The sequence below is a fragment of the Anguilla anguilla genome, chromosome 2 (genome assembly GCF_013347855.1).
Source record: "Anguilla anguilla isolate fAngAng1 chromosome 2, fAngAng1.pri, whole genome shotgun sequence".
Taxonomy (NCBI): Eukaryota; Metazoa; Chordata; class Actinopteri; order Anguilliformes; family Anguillidae; genus Anguilla; species Anguilla anguilla.
This window is the reverse complement of record NC_049202.1, coordinates 2933062-2951543: the sequence shown is the minus strand read 5'-3', so window position 1 is coordinate 2951543 and position 18482 is coordinate 2933062. Positions and strand designations below refer to the sequence as shown.

Below are 18482 nucleotides of genomic sequence, written 5' to 3'. Positions count from 1 at the left end.
ACATTTTTGAGGGTTTTTTTATGGTGCTGGCAACACACAGGAAATCGGAGTCAAAGTCTGAGGTCATTTCTCAGTCATGGCGGAGTGCAGGAAAAGCACGCACAGGTAACGAGCCGACTGTCTCGCGTTTTATAGAATCACCAGCTCGTTATATTTATTCGAGCGTCACGTGTATTTTTGAATGACAAGTGAGCATGGTAGCTAGCTAACTAAATTTAGAATTAAAACTGCTTGTCAGAATCTATTTGCTCTCGTGTCAGCTGCATGCATTGTAGAGCCCTTACATTGGATATTATGCAAGTAAAAGTTGAAAGAGCGATGATTTCATATAATACTGGATCTTTAGCACCCTCAGTGGCAACCTCAGTGATAAGTCACGGGATAGTTTAAAAACATCGGACATTATACAGGTGTAAAATTGGGCTAAACGAATGTAACCTTGTCAAAAGTAAGGAAATTAGATATTAATTTGTTTAAGCCTAATGTGTTGTTTTACCATTAGACTAGTTGTTAAATATTAGCTGTGTGCATTCAAATTCCATCACATGATGGGATGAAGGATTATTATTATTATGGAAAATGCATTTATACTATGAGTGCCTGTTCCCTCTTTTTTCATAGTGAGTGTTCAAAGGACTGTGCCTCTCATGAACTGAAGATTCGTGACGATGTTAAGGTACTGTTCTGTCATGGGCTTCAATACAACAAATGAACTTATCTTACCCACAACCAGTGCTTTGGCTTTGTATAGGGAGAGAGAGGGAGGGAGGGAGGGAGGGAGAGAGTGAAAATCAGTCTTGAATTGCGTAGACAGGGAAGAATAAATGACACTGGAAAGGGCAATGGCATGAATTCATGAATTCATTTTGTTGAATAATTAGTGACCCCCTCCGTAGGATTACTACGGAAAGAGGCTGAAGAAGACCGCTGACCTCAAGAGCAACGCTTGCGTCGCCCCGGCCAGACCTATCCCAGCCTACATCCGCACGGCCCTGGCTGACGTGCATACGGATGTCACCGACAGGTCAAATAACCCTCTGAACCTGCTGGCTGGGACTGTGCAGCTCTGTCAGTCGCCAGCAGAGGGCGCCACAGCAACTGCAGACCAGTCACTCAGACTTACGGCACACCGGAGTATCTTGAGCACATCCAGCATTGCTAATTGTCCTATCCTGTAGTAGCAGCAGTAGTAGCCGCAGCAGTAGTAGCAGTAGTAGTAGTAGCTGTAGTAGTAGCAGTCGTAGTAGTAGCAGCAACAGTATTAGCAGTATCAGCAGCAGTAGTAGCCGCAGCAGTAGCAGTAGCTGTAGTAGTAGCAGCAACAGTAGTAGCAGTATCAGCAGCAGTTGTAGCAGGAGTAGCAGTAGCAGTAGCAGTATCAGCAGCAGTAGTAGCAGTAGTAGTAGTAGTAGTACTATACTGTAGATGTTTGCTTACCCCTACATTTCAGGCGTGTTTTGGTCTGTCTGGTAACTCGGCGCCATTGTCCCCCTGCAGGTACTACGGTTGTGGCCTGGTGGTCCCGGAGTGTTTGGAAGGGTGCAGGGTCCTGGACCTGGGCTGCGGCAGCGGCCGGGACGTCTACATGCTGAGCCAGCTGGTGGGACAGAGGGGCCACGTGACGGGGGTGGACATGACCGAGGAGCAGGTGCAGAGGGGTGCTGTTTTAATTCTGTGCCATGCGAGGCCTTTACCTGCTTCAGCAACAAGGCTGCGGAATGGGGAGGATTCACAGTTTGGGATTGTTCAAACTCTCTGTGTTCGCAGAGTTCAGTTGCACTAGTTCTGTTTTAGACCCTCTCTCTCTCTCTCTCTCTTTTCGTTTTTCTTTTAGTGTTCTTGACCCCTTGATTGTCCGCAGCATTTGTTTTGTGTAAACGTGAACTTCAGAATACATTTGTTCAACAAAATGTAAAGAAAAAGGAAAAGATAATTTTCTGTGTAAAAAATGACTTGAGTCTTTCAATTTGCAGCTTGTAGTGGCCAGGAAGTACATTGAACACCACACTCAGAAGTTTGGGTTCAGCGAGCCAAATGTGGACTTCATTCAAGGATACATTGAGGGCCTGGAAGAGGCGGGACTGAAAGAGAATTCCTTTGACATCATAATGTAAGATGGCTCTCTGTTCTGAATAATAAATTTATCTCTGCACTGTGATATTTATCGTAGCCAACCGTAATTAGCATGCACTCAGGATCATGCATTATTCTGTTCCGCTGTTCTGTTGGGGTTTTAAAAAGCTTTACTGGGGTGCCTTGTTTTCGTTCATTCACATAATAATTGAAGTTGTTCCCTGTGGTTTTTCTCTGAAATCCGAAACTGAATTTGTTGATTCGCTGCTGCAGATCAAACTGTGTGGTGAATCTGTCTCCAGACAAGCCGCGCGTTTTGAGGGAGGCCTTCCGTGCGCTCAAGGTAAAGGACGTCTCATTGGCCAGCTGCGTCCCCCTGGTGTGAACAAACTGTCTGCTTTGCAGTCTAACTCATAATTCACTCGCGTAATCCAGAAGAGGTGAACGTCACATTTGAGTCATTGCGACGTCGCGCAATATCAGAGCAGACGTATACTTTCCTCTCATAATTCGTCCATAATTCTGCGCGAGGATGTCGCCGAGCTGACACGGTCATTATTTATTTAACGGGACCGTAAGACGAACGCGTCCCGCAAGCCTGATCGTGTTGTCTCGCGCCCGGCACAGGCGGCAGGCCTGAATCTGACGCTGTGTTTCAGGACGGAGGAGAGCTGTACTTCAGCGATATTTACAGCAGCTCCAGGCTCCCCGAGGACATCACGTCTCACAAAGTCCTGTGGGGTAAGGAAACAGGAAGCGCTTTATTTCACCTTATCCAGTATGGATATGCCGGGCAGTCAGGATGTAATATACGTACCTCTCAATATGTAAACTGAACACATTGTGTGTGTGTGTGTGTGTGTGTGTATGAGTGTATGTGAGTTTGTGAGTGTGGGTGAGTGTGTGTACATGAGTGTGTAAGTGTGTGAGTGTGTATGTGTAAGAGTGTGTGTGTGTGTGTACATGTGTGCCTGTGTGTCTCGCTGAATTAGTGGTTGAAAGAACTCTTCTGGAGTAATGACCTCTGTTGAGAGCTATAAGTTCTGTGTGTTGCTAGGTGAGGAAGGAAGTTGTTTTGTGTGTTGCTAGGTGAGGAAGGAATTTGTTCTGGTGTTGCTAGGTGAGGAAGGAAGTTGTTCTGTGTGTTGCTAGGTGAGGAAGGAAGTTGTTCTGTGTGTTGCTAGGTGAGGAAGGAAGTTGTTCTGTGTGTTGCTAGGTGAGGAAGGAAGTTGTTCTGTGTGTTGCTAGGTGAGGAAGGAAGTTGTTCTGTGTGTTGCTAGGTGAGGAAGGAAGTTGTTCTGTGTGTTGCTAGGTGAGGAAGGAAGTTGTTCTGTGAGTTGCTAGGTGAGGAAGGAAGTTGTTCTGTGTGTTGCTAGGTGAATGTTTAGGTGGGGCGCTGTGCTGGGAGGACCTGGTGCGTCTAGCGGAGGAAGTTGGGTTCTGCTCTCCTCGACTGGTCACTGCCAGCGCCGTCACCGTGGACAACGAGGAACTGGAGAGCATCCTTGGTGAGTACGAGCGAACAGAGTCAGAAAGAATCAGCAATAAAACTAACCCTTCGGAGTTTAAGCGTAGAATGAAAAATAAAACTAAACTTCTGGAGTTTAAGCGTAGAGAAGAGAATAAAACCAACCCTCCACAGTTAAGTGTAGAGAGAAGAATAAAACTAACCTTTAGAGTTTAGATTTCATATGAAAGTATACTATATAATGCCTGAGTCTGAGATATACGAGGAGCACATGTGTGAAGTTTACAGTTCACTGGGTGTGGGAGTCAGTAGTGTGTTGTACAGGGCTTGTAACCAGAGGTGGAAAGTCCAGGGGTCAGAAGGAAGTCCTACCATGTGTTTCCTCCACCCATGAACTCAGCCAGCTGAACTCACTGATTAGTTCTGCCTCCTGGGTGAGGAATTGTGCTAATTAGCTAATCCAGGTGACTGGAACGAAGTACTGAGGAGGACTTTTACTTTCTGAACCTGGATTTTCCACCTCTGCTCGTTTTGTTTTTGCAGATTGCACACATGTTGACTTATCTTTTGATATTTCTCAACATTTAACCTTTAAACTGTTTCGACAGACAATGTGTGGCACATAGTTTGGACGCGGGTAAATTAAATAGTTGAGATTAAAGGGAGCCACACTAACGAATCCATATCGCTTTCGCTCACTTTGGAAAACATCACTGGTCCTCCTTTTTCCTCCCTTGTAATTTCAGGCGACTACAAGTTTGTCTCTGCAACTTACCGTCTCTTCAAGATCCCGAAAAACATCCCAAAAAAGAGCTGCTTGCTCACGTACGATGGAAACATCACAGGGTCTGAGAAGGCCTTGGAGTTTGACTGTCACTATACATTTAAGGTTTGCAAACACTGCACCGCCATAGTCAGAGTTGTTTCCTAGATTACAGTAGACGTCTGTGACTTATTCTTACAGAGGCTGCGTTAAACCTTTTGAATTACAAATGAGGGGGGAAAAAAAATCAGTGCTTGGTGAGAAAACCCACACGATTAGATAACCTGCTTGAACTCGCAGGCGAATGATGTCGTGGAGGTGGACGGAGAGCTGGCCAGCATCCTGAAGAACTCCAGGTTTGCGGAAGAGTTCACCTTTCAGCCGGACACTCAGAGATCGCTCTCTGGATCCTGCTGTCCTCCGACAGCCAAGGTGGGTGCTGATGCTAAGACTCGAGCAGCCCTACTCAACTCCAGGTCCTGTGAGCCGCAGTGTTAGCAGGTGTTTGCTCCAACACTGCGCTAAACCACCGGACCTCACTAGTGAGCTCACTTCCTGAACCAAGCAGGTGTAATAACGAGTGAAATCTAGTGGTGTGGTGTAGGGTTGGAGCGAATAGCTGGGGACACTGCATCCTGCAGGAACTGGAGTTGAGTAGGGCTGGACTGGAGAGGTTTCAGTGCACCTTACCGAGCACTGAACGTGTTTAAAGGTGCAGTGCAAGGGATGCTCATATCTGGCCCTCAAGGCAAGTAGCGCTTCTGGTTTTCTTTGCTGCCTGATGGGTAATTTAATGATTAATGCCAGTGATTGGGCCAGAGGTGTAACTCACCTGATGTCCCAGGTTTAATTCCTAAGGTTCCTAATTAGAGGGGAAGAATGAAAACCAGCAACACTACTGGCCTCCAGGGGCAGATTTGAGTACCCCTGGTCTAGTGTCTTAAAGTTTATGTCAGTGTGTGTCAAAATTATGTTCTGCGATCGGTTTGGGAGTTGATGGGATTTCTGCTTAATGATCAGAGGAACTTGATCTTGTCGTTAATTGAAGAGCTGATGCATCAAGATATGACCAAGATAGGGTCATTTTTTGAACACAGTTAGCCTGATGCTAGGCTGAAATTACACTTGATTGAACTTGATTGAAACACGCTTGTGAACTCTACACTTTGTACGCCTTATGTTTCTCATTTTGTGTCACTGTTAAAACTTTTTCCTTACTTTATTACTTTATTGTGCAGATCACAATTGCTTTATTGTGCAGATCACGTAGAGGCTCATTGTAACCATACATGCATATGGGTGTTACCTCACAGTCTGGACACTTTCTGAAACTATGATGAGTCCAATGAACAGTTTCAGCTCATATACTTACAAAATTCACCACTCAAGCTGTGTGCAATAAAAATGTGGATAAGATAGCTCATACCAATACAAGATAAAAGTTATGAAATGTTTTGCGGGCACAATTCTTTTTTGCTCAGGGTAACTTCAACCTCTGCTTCAAATAATATAGCAATTTGCAATTGAGAAATGAAACAAGATAAATGCACAATATTGTACACAAAATGTAATAGTCAACCATTTGGTAGACACTGTTATCCAGAGATATACTCTATATTTTTCCTGAAGCAATTTAGGCCATGTACCTTACTCACTGGCACAAGTGGCAATGCCTCACTTGGGATTCAAACCTGCAAGCCTTTAGTTGCTAGTTTGTGCAATGCTACCACTGCCATATGTGTCCCTTATTATGTCATTAATATATGTATGCCATTATACATAATTTTAAAATTTAACTCATTTCCATTTTTGTTTTAACAATTCCTTCATTCAGGCGGTCCCTGTGAACCCTTTTGAACTTGCTGAGAAGATAAAAAGTGGTGGGACAGCCACAGGGGGGTGCTGCGGAGCACAGAAATCCTGTGGAAAGTGAGATTTGACCACAAAACAAGAAAACATTTCTGCCTATCATGTTGCCAAAGCCAGGCTACACACGTGTATTGATATATAAGAGTGTGTTTTTATTATGAATATGATTAAGACACATAAATTGTTCATGTCTGTGATGAAAGTGAAATGCTGATTAGTGTTTACTTGATGAAGATCCTGAACTGATTTTAAAATACCAGCAGGGGAAACCGCAAAGCTTTTTTATTCTTTTTAGGAAGTACTTAATTTGTTTTGATTTCATCCTGAAATCCTGTTCTGTTCATTTATGTACCTGAAGTCAGGTAAACAAGTTTATAACTGTCATATTCAATCTTCGTATGTGTTGAACATGAAAGGACTTGTTAGTCCTGGGTTAAGTGTACAGAGACACTCAAACCTTTTGTAATGAAGAATCCATTTTGATTGCACACTTAACGCTGCTTACGATCAATAAATATGTGGAGCGCACCACAGCGTCGCCCTCTTCATCTGGGAGGAATGTCAGAGTTTGTACCGGACAACAAACTGTTCCCCTCAGAGAACATCACAGCAGTGTGCCACACGTGAAGATTCTTTCTGTACGACGTCCGAAAATTTGTCCCAACGCTCGCAAAGCCGCGTCACTCCCCTTCTTAACTCCCTCCACTGGCTGCCAGTATCCGCGTGCTTCAAATTCACAAGCTTGATGCTAGCTTGGTGCTAGCTTGGTGCTAGCTTGGCGCTAGTTTGGTGCTAGCTTGGTGCTAGCTTGGTGCTAGCCTTCCCAGTGCAGTCAGGGGCAAAAAGACCCCACCCCCCCCCCCCTTTCAGATTGCACCATGGCTCCCCTGAACCCCTCCCTTTGGATATCCTCTCTTTGGATTTCCTTTTGGCGATAATGGCATAGGAATGGCTATGCGAAGATACGTTATCTGTCTAGTGGTATTTTCTTTTGTCACAATGCAAACTGCTGTTTGTTAGGTTAACATTGCATGTATTGATGTTAAATATAGACCTTCTGCGCCTTGGTGATATCACACATTTTATTTTATTCCTGAGACTAAGACTGACGCTCTCCTCTTCTGTGAGCTGCTCGGGATAATAAGTGTCTGTTAATTGAAACTTTTCCTGAAGTGAAAGCAGCCATTTTAAAATGATGCGCTAAATATAAATTATGTGTTCTCTAACTATTATGCATAATCATACAGTATCTTCCAGTATCAAGGAAATTAGAAAACCACAGGACCTAGTGAGAAGTAAGCTGTGGAAAATTATGTTTGTCTTCTCTGTGCTGTACGTCTCACTCTGATCTGATAGCTCAGATACTGACTGGAAATCTTTCCGAATATCTTGTCTTTGGATTCCCCGCTGTGTCTGGCTTCATTCTCCCTCTTCCATGTTTCCTCCCCCCCCCATCTTTCAACATTTACTTTTTTAAAGTGACTGAGCCAGACCCAGAGCTGAAGGTGTGTGTTCTACCAACAGAAGTGGGTGAAAGACTTCTGCAGAGACTCCTCCTCCCGTTCCCCCTTCGTCCAATCAAATTTCACCGTGACCTTCTGTCATTCCCATATTTTTCAAACCAGTGACTCAAGATTTGCAGCGTTCATAACCTCCCTTTTTGACACTAGTGACTGATCCATCGGTGCCACAGTTTCTTTAAAATTCAGACCTTTCCGGCTGGCTCCATGGAAACCATGCCTTGTGTTGCCATTAATATTAATATCTTCCCCCCCTCTCAGACTCTTCATTATTCCCTCTTTCATTCTATCTGCCCATTCAATGGCAGTTGATGTTAAGCCCCCCCCCCCCCCCGCTCTCACTAGTGCTCTTCACAGCCGAGCCCTCTTCCCCCACCCACTTCATTATATAAGGTGACCCTGTGTTCCACCTGTGGAAAATGCCAATGGCAAAAAACAACAAGGAAACACTAAGCCGGGTTGAATGAAGGTTGAAGGTAATTAATACACACACACATGTGCATAATTACGCTTCACGCCCTGTCTACTACACGACATTGTTAAAGGCTGTATTTAATAGTGCATTTAATATTACTTTGGAAATCAATGATTTGTTATATAAAAGATTTCAAAAACTTTGCTACAGAACAGGAGATAAGAATGCGCACTCAGGACATCCCTAAAGTTCTCAGCACTGAGATAGGCTAGGTAGGCTTTTAAAAAAATATTTAGGGCACCGATATACAACTATTCATTCAGAAGCAAGGCTGTCAAGTATCCTAATGCAAGAAGCTGCCAGCGACAGACGCAGTCTTTCAGAACACGCTGCATTAACGCTTATTCCCGTCCGGCACGTCCTGCGAAGTGCTGTCTCACAACTGCCGCACGCGCCTGTCCTTTCCAGATGTTTGAAGACAGGAGCTAAACGTTTTGCTGCCGAAGTCCACTCCCATCTTCTTTAGTTATTGGTTGCCTGGGAATCCATCAGGAGAAGTCACGAGGAAAGTCCTGCCTTGGTTCTGCGTGTGATGTCCGCTTGTTTTGGATTTTCATTCGCTACGGCACTGGCGAATGGCCCGCCCTCGTCCTGCTGCCCCCTTGGATTGGGTAAGAGGGTCGCCCGTCTGTGGGAAATCAGCAGAAGCACGAGTTCATACAGAGCTCGCGCTGCTCTGCAATGTTTCAGACGCGGAGTGGAAGCAAGCAAGCCCGATGCACGAGTCAAGGCAACCAGCAGCGGAGATGAAGGCCGACTCCGATTGGCTCTGATTTTTAAAAGCCCTTTTCATTCAAAAGAGGTTGCCCATTATCAACATGGCAGAGCAGTCGGCCCCAGTACCCTCTGCAAAAATGGCGGCACTTAACCGGGTTCGAGCCTTTACTCTGGTTTTCTTAACTGTCAGCGGTTGTTTCGTTTGCTCGACGAATGGCAAGGAAGTGACAGAAGAGACGGTAATCATAGGTCTCAGACTGGAGGACACGGACGATATTTCCTATATGGACAAGGGCTATTTGCGGGTCAGCGAAAGGTCTCATGTCAAGCTGAGGGTCTATGGGCAAAACATTAATAACGAGACGTGGTCCAAAATTGCTTTTACGGAGCACGAGCGGACCAGAGTCCCCGGAGACGGTGACAGCTCAGCTGGGAACAAGAGCCGGGACGATACGTCTAGTTTCCATCCATGTGGGATCAGAACTTCGGATATCATCATCCTGCCCAACATAATCTTAAACAGAAAAACGTCGGGAGTAGTTGAGATTGAAGTCAAACCTCTTAGGAAGACGGAGCGGAGTAAAACGTATTACCTGTGCATCGCCACCTCCGCTCACGCAGTGGCGGGCTTGCACGACCCATGGACCGAGAACACTTGGATTTATCACGATGGAGATGACACGAAAGTAATGGTGGTGGAGGAAAAAAAGTTTTTGCTTCCCTTCTGGCTGCAGGTCATTTTCATCTCGATGCTGCTCTGCCTTTCGGGCATGTTCAGCGGGCTAAACTTGGGTCTGATGGCGCTGGACCCCATGGAGTTACAGATAGTTCAGAACTGCGGCACCGAAAAGGAGAAGAACTACGCGAGGAAGATTGAGCCCGTTCGCAGTCAGGGGAATTACCTACTGTGCTCCCTTCTGTTGGGGAACGTCTTGGTGAATACTACACTGACCATTCTCTTGGATGACATTGCGGGATCTGGATTGATTGCGGTTGTGATGTCGACCATCGGGATTGTAATTTTCGGTGAAATTGTGCCGCAAGCCATATGCTCAAGGCACGGCCTTGCAGTTGGTGCAAACACTATATTCTTGACCAAATTTTTCATGCTGCTTACGTTCCCCGCTTCGTACCCAGTGAGCAAACTTTTAGATTACCTTTTGGGTCAAGAGATAGGAACCGTGTACAACCGAGAAAAACTGCTGGAGATGCTGCGAGTGACGGATCCGTACAACGATTTGGTCAAAGAGGAGCTGAACATCATTCAGGGAGCACTTGAGCTCAGGACTAAAACCGTGGAAGACGTCATGACCCCGCTGCGAGACTGTTTCATGATTGCCGGGGATGCCATCCTCGACTTCAATACGATGTCTGAGATTATGGAGAGCGGATACACGCGAATCCCCGTCTTCGAAGGGGAGAGATCTAACATCGTGGACCTGCTGTTTGTGAAAGACCTGGCGTTCGTGGATCCGGACGACAGCACCCCACTGAAAACCATCACCAAGTTCTACAGTCACCCCTTGCACTTTGTGTTCAACGACACCAAGTTGGACGCAATGCTGGAGGAATTTAAGAAAGGTGAGGCAATTTATTTACGTTGTTGTTTTTGTGCCCGTTGACAGTGATGGACTGGCGGTGACACACTGGCATGTTGTCTTACACGTTGAGCAAGCGAGGTTTTCCTCCGCACTAGGGACGTATGCAGGAACAAACAAACACTTGCATACCTCCTCGTGCAGCATCTTTGAACCTAATGCGGCCCAACAGCTGTGGTCCGCGCCTTAGACCGGCAGATCCGAGCAATGATTGTCGCGCGACCGCGTCCGCTGTAGCATCTTAATTAGATATAGTCGAATGTTTTACCGAACATACGCTTACGCCTCATAAATATACTTATAACTGTGTGCACACGCGTTCAGGTAGCTACATACTGTATGCTGAATTCAATGCTGCTATCCATTTGTTTTTAACAGTCTATATTTTACCACGGCCGTTTATTTAAAAAAAAAAATGAAACTAGTAAAATTATTATCATTAATGGTGTGCGAAGTTAAGCAGATGACCCTTACTTGTTCTGGCGGAACGTAAAAGCGAAAGTAATTTATTTATAAGGCTTCGCTGAGGTCAAGCTGTGAGCACCTGCTTACATTTAATTTGCCCGGCTCATCGGAATGATTACGAATGTTGCAATATTAATGAAAAGATTTTACACTTCAGCAGCGATTTTCCACCCAAAGGGGCGTTGAGCCCTGGGGAATTCTGTTTCAGATTGTGTTTGTGTTCAAACTGCAGTTTTGCATGACTTTACAGAAAGGGACATCAGCGATCACTGGAATATTTAAGCACAGCCAAATTTAGTTTAAGTTCCTTGGGTGTTTGGTTTAAATACACTGAAGTAAAAGACAAAATAATAATAAGAATTATTATTATTATTTTGTTTGTTACGCAACTGATAATGTTGTTGTGAACTGGTTAAAACATATAAAGTCTCTTTAATTTTCCTGACTGTATACACATTACATCCTGAAACTGTGGAATATACTGATTTAGCTCCATTTCAAGAAAGGGATGGAGAATGACCTTGAGTGTGCTGATTGTTTTTGAGTTTGTGTTACCCTGTCAGTGATTGCTACAGTGATTTATGTGCATGCAGATGTAGGCTACGGGCCTAAATGTTTTTGTTTTTATTTATTTTTTGTCTATGAAATTGAACATAATTGATGTTGAACGGTGAGTTGGGAAGCCCGGTTGACGATAAAATGTTCTGACCGCTTTCTTCAGGAGCGTGGGCCTTTCTACTCTGCACCCCACGTCCAGGAAAAGTGCTTAGCGTGGAGAAAGACACGGAAAACATGATTATTTTCCCCCGTGTGTACACCGGGGGGACGCTGGCTCAGATTAAATCTGGCCACGATGTGCTTTTTCCTTCACTTTTTGGAATAACAAAGTTTAGGCAGGCGTTTGGCTGCACGCGCTCATTTATTACAGCATCCTTAATTTCAGTCGCCGCTGAGCTCATAAAGTTGCATCGGCAATGAAAAAAAGTAACGTTTCCTTAATCTCTTTAAAGAAAATTATTCAGTGTGTTGGCGCTGGACTGAGTAAAACGGTGTTTGTTTGTGTTCTGCTGTAAGGATTTGGCATGATGCATTTCAGTATCTTCTCATTCCCAGTCCCGTCCCACATCCGCACGCCTCCCGTGACGGACCACGTTCTCGCGCTCGAAACACCTGCGCGTTTCCCGTCAGAGAAGTGCCGTTTATCTCTGGCCATCGCCTCCACCCCCCTTTTACCGTTAATGTTTATAAATTCCCTCTCTCTTTTCTCTCTGTTTTCGAATGCGTCAGGCCGTGAGAGAACGGGGCGAGCCGCGCCAAGGTTATCAGGTGGGGCATCGTGTTTGTGGACCTGCTTAATCACTCTCCCTTTAACGCCTGCTTCTGAGTGATGGTGGAGAATTTACTCTTTTGTTGAGCCCCTGGAATGCAGTTGTTTGGATAATGAATAACAGCTCTAACCCCCAACCCCTCACACACACACACACACACACACAAACACACCCCCCCCCACACACACACACACACACTGACACACGCACACAAACACACACACACCCCCCACAAACCCCAGTGTGTTTACACCGCTCAACAGTATGTTTGCCTAGCACTTTTTGATGGCCTTTTGAATGGTACGTATTTTTTTTTGTCCGCGAATGGAATGTGAAAAATCTGAAGTAAAGTTGAGACTACATCCAAGATGGGAGGAAGGACAGCAGAGCCTCGGCTTGCATGGTGTGATATAGCTACTGGCTGACTGAGGTTCGGTCAGTGAAAAGTCACTAATTGCTTATGAGGCAGTGATTTTCCTGTGATTAACTCCTCTTTCACCAGCTAATTACTGGTCTGACCCGCATGAATTCTGGGAGTGAAATGTGTTTCGGTGATGAACAATCAATGACCTCCCATTTTTTTAGGTGATGTTGTGGAAGAGGGCAAAACCGTTTCCCTGGAGATCGACCCTCCTGTGTGTTTTAATTTCAACCCTAATTTGGCTCACCTGACTCTGCAGCAGCTGAACAACCTCTCTTGCTGTTGAATGAGGTGTGCTTTGTTATCTGTTGGAGTGAAAACCTTCAGGACGGTAGATCTCCAGGTACAGGGTCGGGCAGCCCTGCTGTAGCTGTTGAGTGAGGTGTGCTTTGTTATGATTGGAGTGAAAAACCTGCAGGACGGTAGATCTCCAGGTACAGGGTTTGACAGCTCTGTTTTAGTAGAACCCTACCACAGTTAATTCTGCTGAGACAGGTTTCAGGTGCTGGTACGGTGAAGATTCCTACAGGACGAGGTTGCTGTAGGAATGAACAGCGCAGGTGTTTTGCACATTTTGGGACAGGTGCTAACGAGTGCTCGCGCGCTAAAGTGTTTTTTGTTGCTCCAGAGTCACGCTCTGCCCCAAATGTGTCTGAGTGTGACCCTTTAGCACAGAGCCGGCCTATGAACAGTTCCACATGTCAGTGGGGAAACATTCAGACTTAACTGCATTGCTTTAGGTAAGGAGTAACAGGTGCTGAAAATGGTGCAATCTTCTTTAGGGGCATAAAATGTCATAGTCATATTTGTTCAAACATTTCATCCAAGGATTTTTTGTTAAAATGTACAATTATATGCTACATGACACACGTCTCAGTGCAAATGAGCGAATCATCAGCAGAATGATCAGTTTTGCTGGACTGAGTGCTGCAGATCGATTGCATCTCGCCATCATCAGTTTCTCAGCAAAATGTGACAGACCTGAAGAAGAAACTATATGAGTGCATCAGTTGTGTTTCAGTGAGATAAGAAGATTGCGTCATTTTAAACTAGGGCCAACCTTTAGACCAGTTTCATTTGTGTACCATTGAATTTACTATCTGTATTAATGTGCCTTCACCCCAAAATTAATTTGATATAACGTCCAACTGGCTGTATACCTATTAAGCCAACACCTAACGGTATTGATTACGACGCCATTATTAAATTGAGAGATGCTTTGTGTAATGTTTAGGTTGTAGCAAGGAAGACCTTTCCCCTTCATGGAAAATACCTGTCTGTGGAAACACCACAGTCCTAATTTAGCTCGTGGACGAGGTGAAAATTAATTGAAAATCCAAATGGAACATGCTGAGCAGGCACCTGTTGTTCACGATGTACAGGTGAGTAAATATCACGCCACATTTTATGGTGCGTAAGGATGCCTGAGACTCTTTAGTCTTCTAAACAGTGATTCAATTTGCCCCACAGGGACTTAAATGCACCACAGTGTGGCTGCAGATTCTGCCCATTTTAAAGGATTCAGTAGAATGCTGTCCGGTACATGGCAAGCTCATACAGTTGGCCAGCATGCCACACTTTTCATCCATCGTGAGCTATACTGTAGGAAATGTTTGCTTAAGATGTTCCCACGTACCCTACGTTAACAACATAACACTATTTTAAATGATATTGACTGTTGAACGGATGTGACTGGACACCATTAAAGATTACACGTCAGTTTTGACATAGTCGAGCTTAAGAATACAAACGAATGAGGCAGTCATCGTGACAGGAGGTTGCACAGACAGATACATGTAAATATAATTTGAAATTAGATAACTCGGGTAGTGCCTTGTGAAAGCAGTCGTGTAACACCAGTGAAACTGTGTTCAGGGGTGAGGTAGTGATAATACTGGACAAGGGGGGGTGGGTGGAAGAATGTGCTGTGAGCGGCCATGTTGACATTGCATTACATTACATTACAGGCATTTAGCAGACGCCCTAATCCAAAGCGATTTACACATCTTTCACAAAACATTTACACTGCAGACATTTATACAGCTGGATACATACCGAAGCAATGCAGGTTAAGTACTTTGCCCAAAGGGTGCAACGGCAGTGCCCTACCCGGGAATCAAACCCGTGACCTTCAGGTTACAAGACCGGCTCCTTACCCATTACACTACACTGCACACTGCTGCCCGTGCGTTGAAATACGTGCACCGCCAAAGGTGGCCTTTGCAGCGGTCATGTCTGAAACCTAAAGGCTGCGGGTTTGATTCCCAGGTAGTACACTGCCGTTGTACCCTTCATCAAGGTGATTAGCCTGAATTGCACCAACGAAAAATGTCCCTTTCTACATCCAGGCCAGAATAGCGTTCTCGGGTGCCCATTACATTGCATTACGGCCATTTTAAATGGGCTCTTATCCAGAATGGCTTACACGGGTTTTTTTTTTTTTTTTTTTAAGATAAGTGCATATGCTAAATCACAGTAACGCAATGTCATTAATGTCCGTGAACCCTATTCTGGCCTGGAAGCAGGAAGGACAGTTTGCTGGGTTGAATTAAAAAGACGATGAATTTGCGTACGAAACGGTCTCAGAATCGGATACAGGTGTGTGGTACGAACGATGAGAAAAGGGGCTTCCGCATTCCCACCTCTACCTGAGCCCACCTTTTTGTTTAATGTTTTAAAACACATTAATGAGCTTGTGCAACGATGGCTTACGGAAAAAACGCTGTGAAATGAATGGTCAATTAACCCGGGAGGTCAACTCATGTCTCCTTCACTTGAACGTTAAGGAGCTTGGTAAAATAATAACGTCTGAAATTAATGCATAAACCGGCGCTTTCAAAATTAATTCTTGGTAGAGGCTAAAACAGCTTCTGCAAAACAGTCATTCCAGTCCGTACCAGTAGACCTAACCTTTCCATGTGCTGCTTTGATATCGTACAGCATGTTGGATAAATACATAACTGTTGCATCTTGCTTTAAGGGGAGCAGTGATCTCCCTGTCTGTGGTAAATACCGTGCTTTTGAAAGCTTTGTGTGAAATCCACATTCAATCAAACCTAATTTTCTTTTTACGTGTACCCATTGTATAGTTCCTGCCGCTTACAAACTCATACACACTCAAAAAAAGGGTTCTTTGGCTTGTCTCCATTGGAGAACCCTTTATAGTTCTTTCTGGAACCCCGTATGGTTGGTGTGAAAAGTGCGTAAGCTTCCAGATTGAGCCATTTTGTCTGACAAAGAACCCGTGACCTGGACAGGGTTCTCCCAGTGGAGACACAGAGGAACCCTTTGGAACCCTTTCTTCTGGGAGTGTAAGATTTTAACCTGTGAATGAATGCAGGGGTCCCCCCTGGTATTATTACATAAATGTGAATATAAATCTATGTTCTGTTACCAACCGAATAAATAAATATTTAATAAATATTACCTGGACTAACTAACTATCACCACTCTGCGGATCATTTCTATCACTGTTCCCCTCTTTCATGCTACACGTACCTGCTGTGCCACTCCTGTTACATGTGCCTCCATCCAGCACTTACTGTGCCTCGTATCATTGTCTTGATGTTGTAGCTTGTAATGCCTCCTAGTTTGACTTAGCATAGGTTAGGTCAGAGAGTAATGTTCACTGTGTGAACTGGCCTTTAATGTGTTCATAGCTATGAATAACTGTACAAAATGAGTACTCTACCTTATCGGGTCTGCTGTGTTTTGCAGTTGTTTCAGTGACCTTTGGCATGCACTTGTTGTACAGTACGTCGCTTTGGATGAAAGCGTCTGCCAAATAAATGGCATGTAATGTCATGCAATGTAAATAAAGATTTATTTTATTAAAATGCAGCGGTTACAGAAATGGAATGAACGCTGCCAGCTCTCTTGCGGGTCTGCTCGTTTTGGCCGTTGCTCGCGGCGATGGCGGATGTGTGCGTGAGCCCGCTGGTTGGCGGCTGTCCAGAGGGGGTGCGCCATCGGTACTGGGACTGTAATGAGTGATTAGGAGGGGGTCAAAGTTTTGAGTCAATCTGGCTCTAGTCATGGCGCATGCTAGGTTCAAAGTGCTTTGTATTGTAAGTCACTGTTAATTAATTTGATGGCTCTTGTGGAGTTCTTGAGCCTTCTGGAAAAAAAAAAGAAAAGAAAAAATCACTGCTTCAAAGCACACCTGGAAAGTGTTATTTGTTCGGCTTTCAGTTTCAATTACGTTTTTTTTATTGCAGTGGAAACTTGAATTTTTTTTCTGTATTTTTAAATTCGTAGAACTACAGGTGCAATGCTGTGGCTTCTGTAGCTTAATGACAGGGAGCTCGACTGTCACAGACTCAAGTAGGCATTTTTAACATGGCACATGTACCATCGCAAGTTCTCTCAAATGGTTAAGCTCTAAAGGTCAGGAGGTACTCCTGGTCTAGACTGCACAGTCTAACTGCCTAATCGAGGCAGGCACAAAATGGAAATTATGAATTACCCACTAATTGCTTTCTGTCTGCGACTGAAACAATTAGGACTTGTCAGACAGGAAGTGAGCACCAAGCAGCAGATTTTACAATTATAATGAGTGGGTGAAAGTATTAACTTGGTTGCGACCCAAGTCTATCTATGTGAAGCAAATCAGGCATCTAATCATACAACTCTAGCGAACTAAAATACACTAAGGGAAGCATTGTTTTCAGACTTCAATTGCCATTTTAAAACAGATTATTCACACACAAACACACACTTTTCACAAACACAGATCCGCTTGTTATGCACATACAGTGAATGAGATCGTTTTTCGGCTGAAGGGGACTCTCTGCGAACTGAATCGATTCATCAGAAAGCCTCTGAGCACACAAATGTTTTTGAACGTGTCGGCGGTGCAATGTTGCGATAGCAGGTTCCTTGTTTAACTGCAGAAAACAGGTCACAGCTCGGTCTGTAGCAGGGGTGTCCAGTCTTATCCTTAAAAACCTGGTTGCAGGTTTTTGCTTTAGCCCAGCTCTAAGACGCCTAATTCTACTTATCAAGGTCCTGATTGAAGACCACAATCAGTTAATCAGTTGAACCAGGTGTCTTAGCACTGGGCTGAGGATAGACCGATAGGAAAATAAGAGAGCTCCAATCTTCCTTTTCCTCTGGGATTGATTCATCTTGCCTGAGCCCAAGTGTCCTCAGAACCCTGGCTGGGTCCCAGCATTGTTATCGGTGATTAATGCCGTGTTTGCAACGTGCTCGTATGCCAGGTGTGAAGAGGTTCTCGTAGGGTCTGACAGGACAATGGATTGTTTCTCGCAGAGTTTATGCTGCCTGGTCATTTTGCTCATATAATGCATTCATTCATTCAAAAAAAAAAAAAAAAAAAAAAAACTTGAACTCAACACTTTTGCTCAGAAGTGCTGATGCGGGGCGGCGAAGGCTCGAGGAATCAAAAGGTTGACGGTTGATACAACGATTTCCCTCTGCACTCCAAGCACGTCCATTCGGTTCGCATTTCAGTTTGACTGTTGTTCTGCTGTTTTATTTTTTGCAAACAGTTGTGAACTGCTTGCTGGTTTTTGGATGTTCACGCTCAGTCTTTCTAAATTTTCCTATTTTAGAAATTTTCCTATTTTCTGTTTTCCTGTAGAGTGTCTGTGACAGTGTCTCAGTCAAAAGGGCTACCAAAATAAAACTGAATTGAACTGAAACAAATGACAGGTACGGATATGATATCGTGCCCAACATAGAGTGTCACAGTAAACTGGGTCCCAGGGAAATCCACTGGTGCAAGTTTTCTGGTTCCGTTATTTCGCGTCCAGTTATCTAGTGA

The 18482-nt window shown here is 44.5% G+C and overlaps 2 protein-coding genes across 2 annotated transcripts in view; both read left to right on the top strand.

Annotated features, from left to right (window-relative positions):
* Positions 1-27: 27 nt before the first annotated feature.
* Positions 28-6701, top strand: as3mt (arsenite methyltransferase). The gene is made up of 11 exons (XM_035400558.1): positions 28-105; positions 622-676; positions 897-1024; positions 1498-1648; positions 1974-2110; positions 2347-2416; positions 2733-2814; positions 3450-3581; positions 4288-4430; positions 4605-4736; positions 6139-6701. The coding sequence occupies exons 1-11, from the start codon at positions 77-79 to the stop codon at positions 6235-6237; spliced, it is 1158 nt and encodes a 385-aa protein (XP_035256449.1). The 5' UTR covers positions 28-76; the 3' UTR covers positions 6238-6701.
* Positions 6702-8986: 2285 nt separating this feature from the next.
* Positions 8987-18482, top strand: part of cnnm2b (cyclin and CBS domain divalent metal cation transport mediator 2b) — a 37973-nt gene continuing 28477 nt past the window's right edge. Inside the window, exon 1 of the mRNA XM_035402738.1 lies at positions 8987-10466. Coding sequence (XP_035258629.1) covers positions 8987-10466 — 1480 coding nt within the window. The remainder of the gene's footprint in view (positions 10467-18482) is intronic.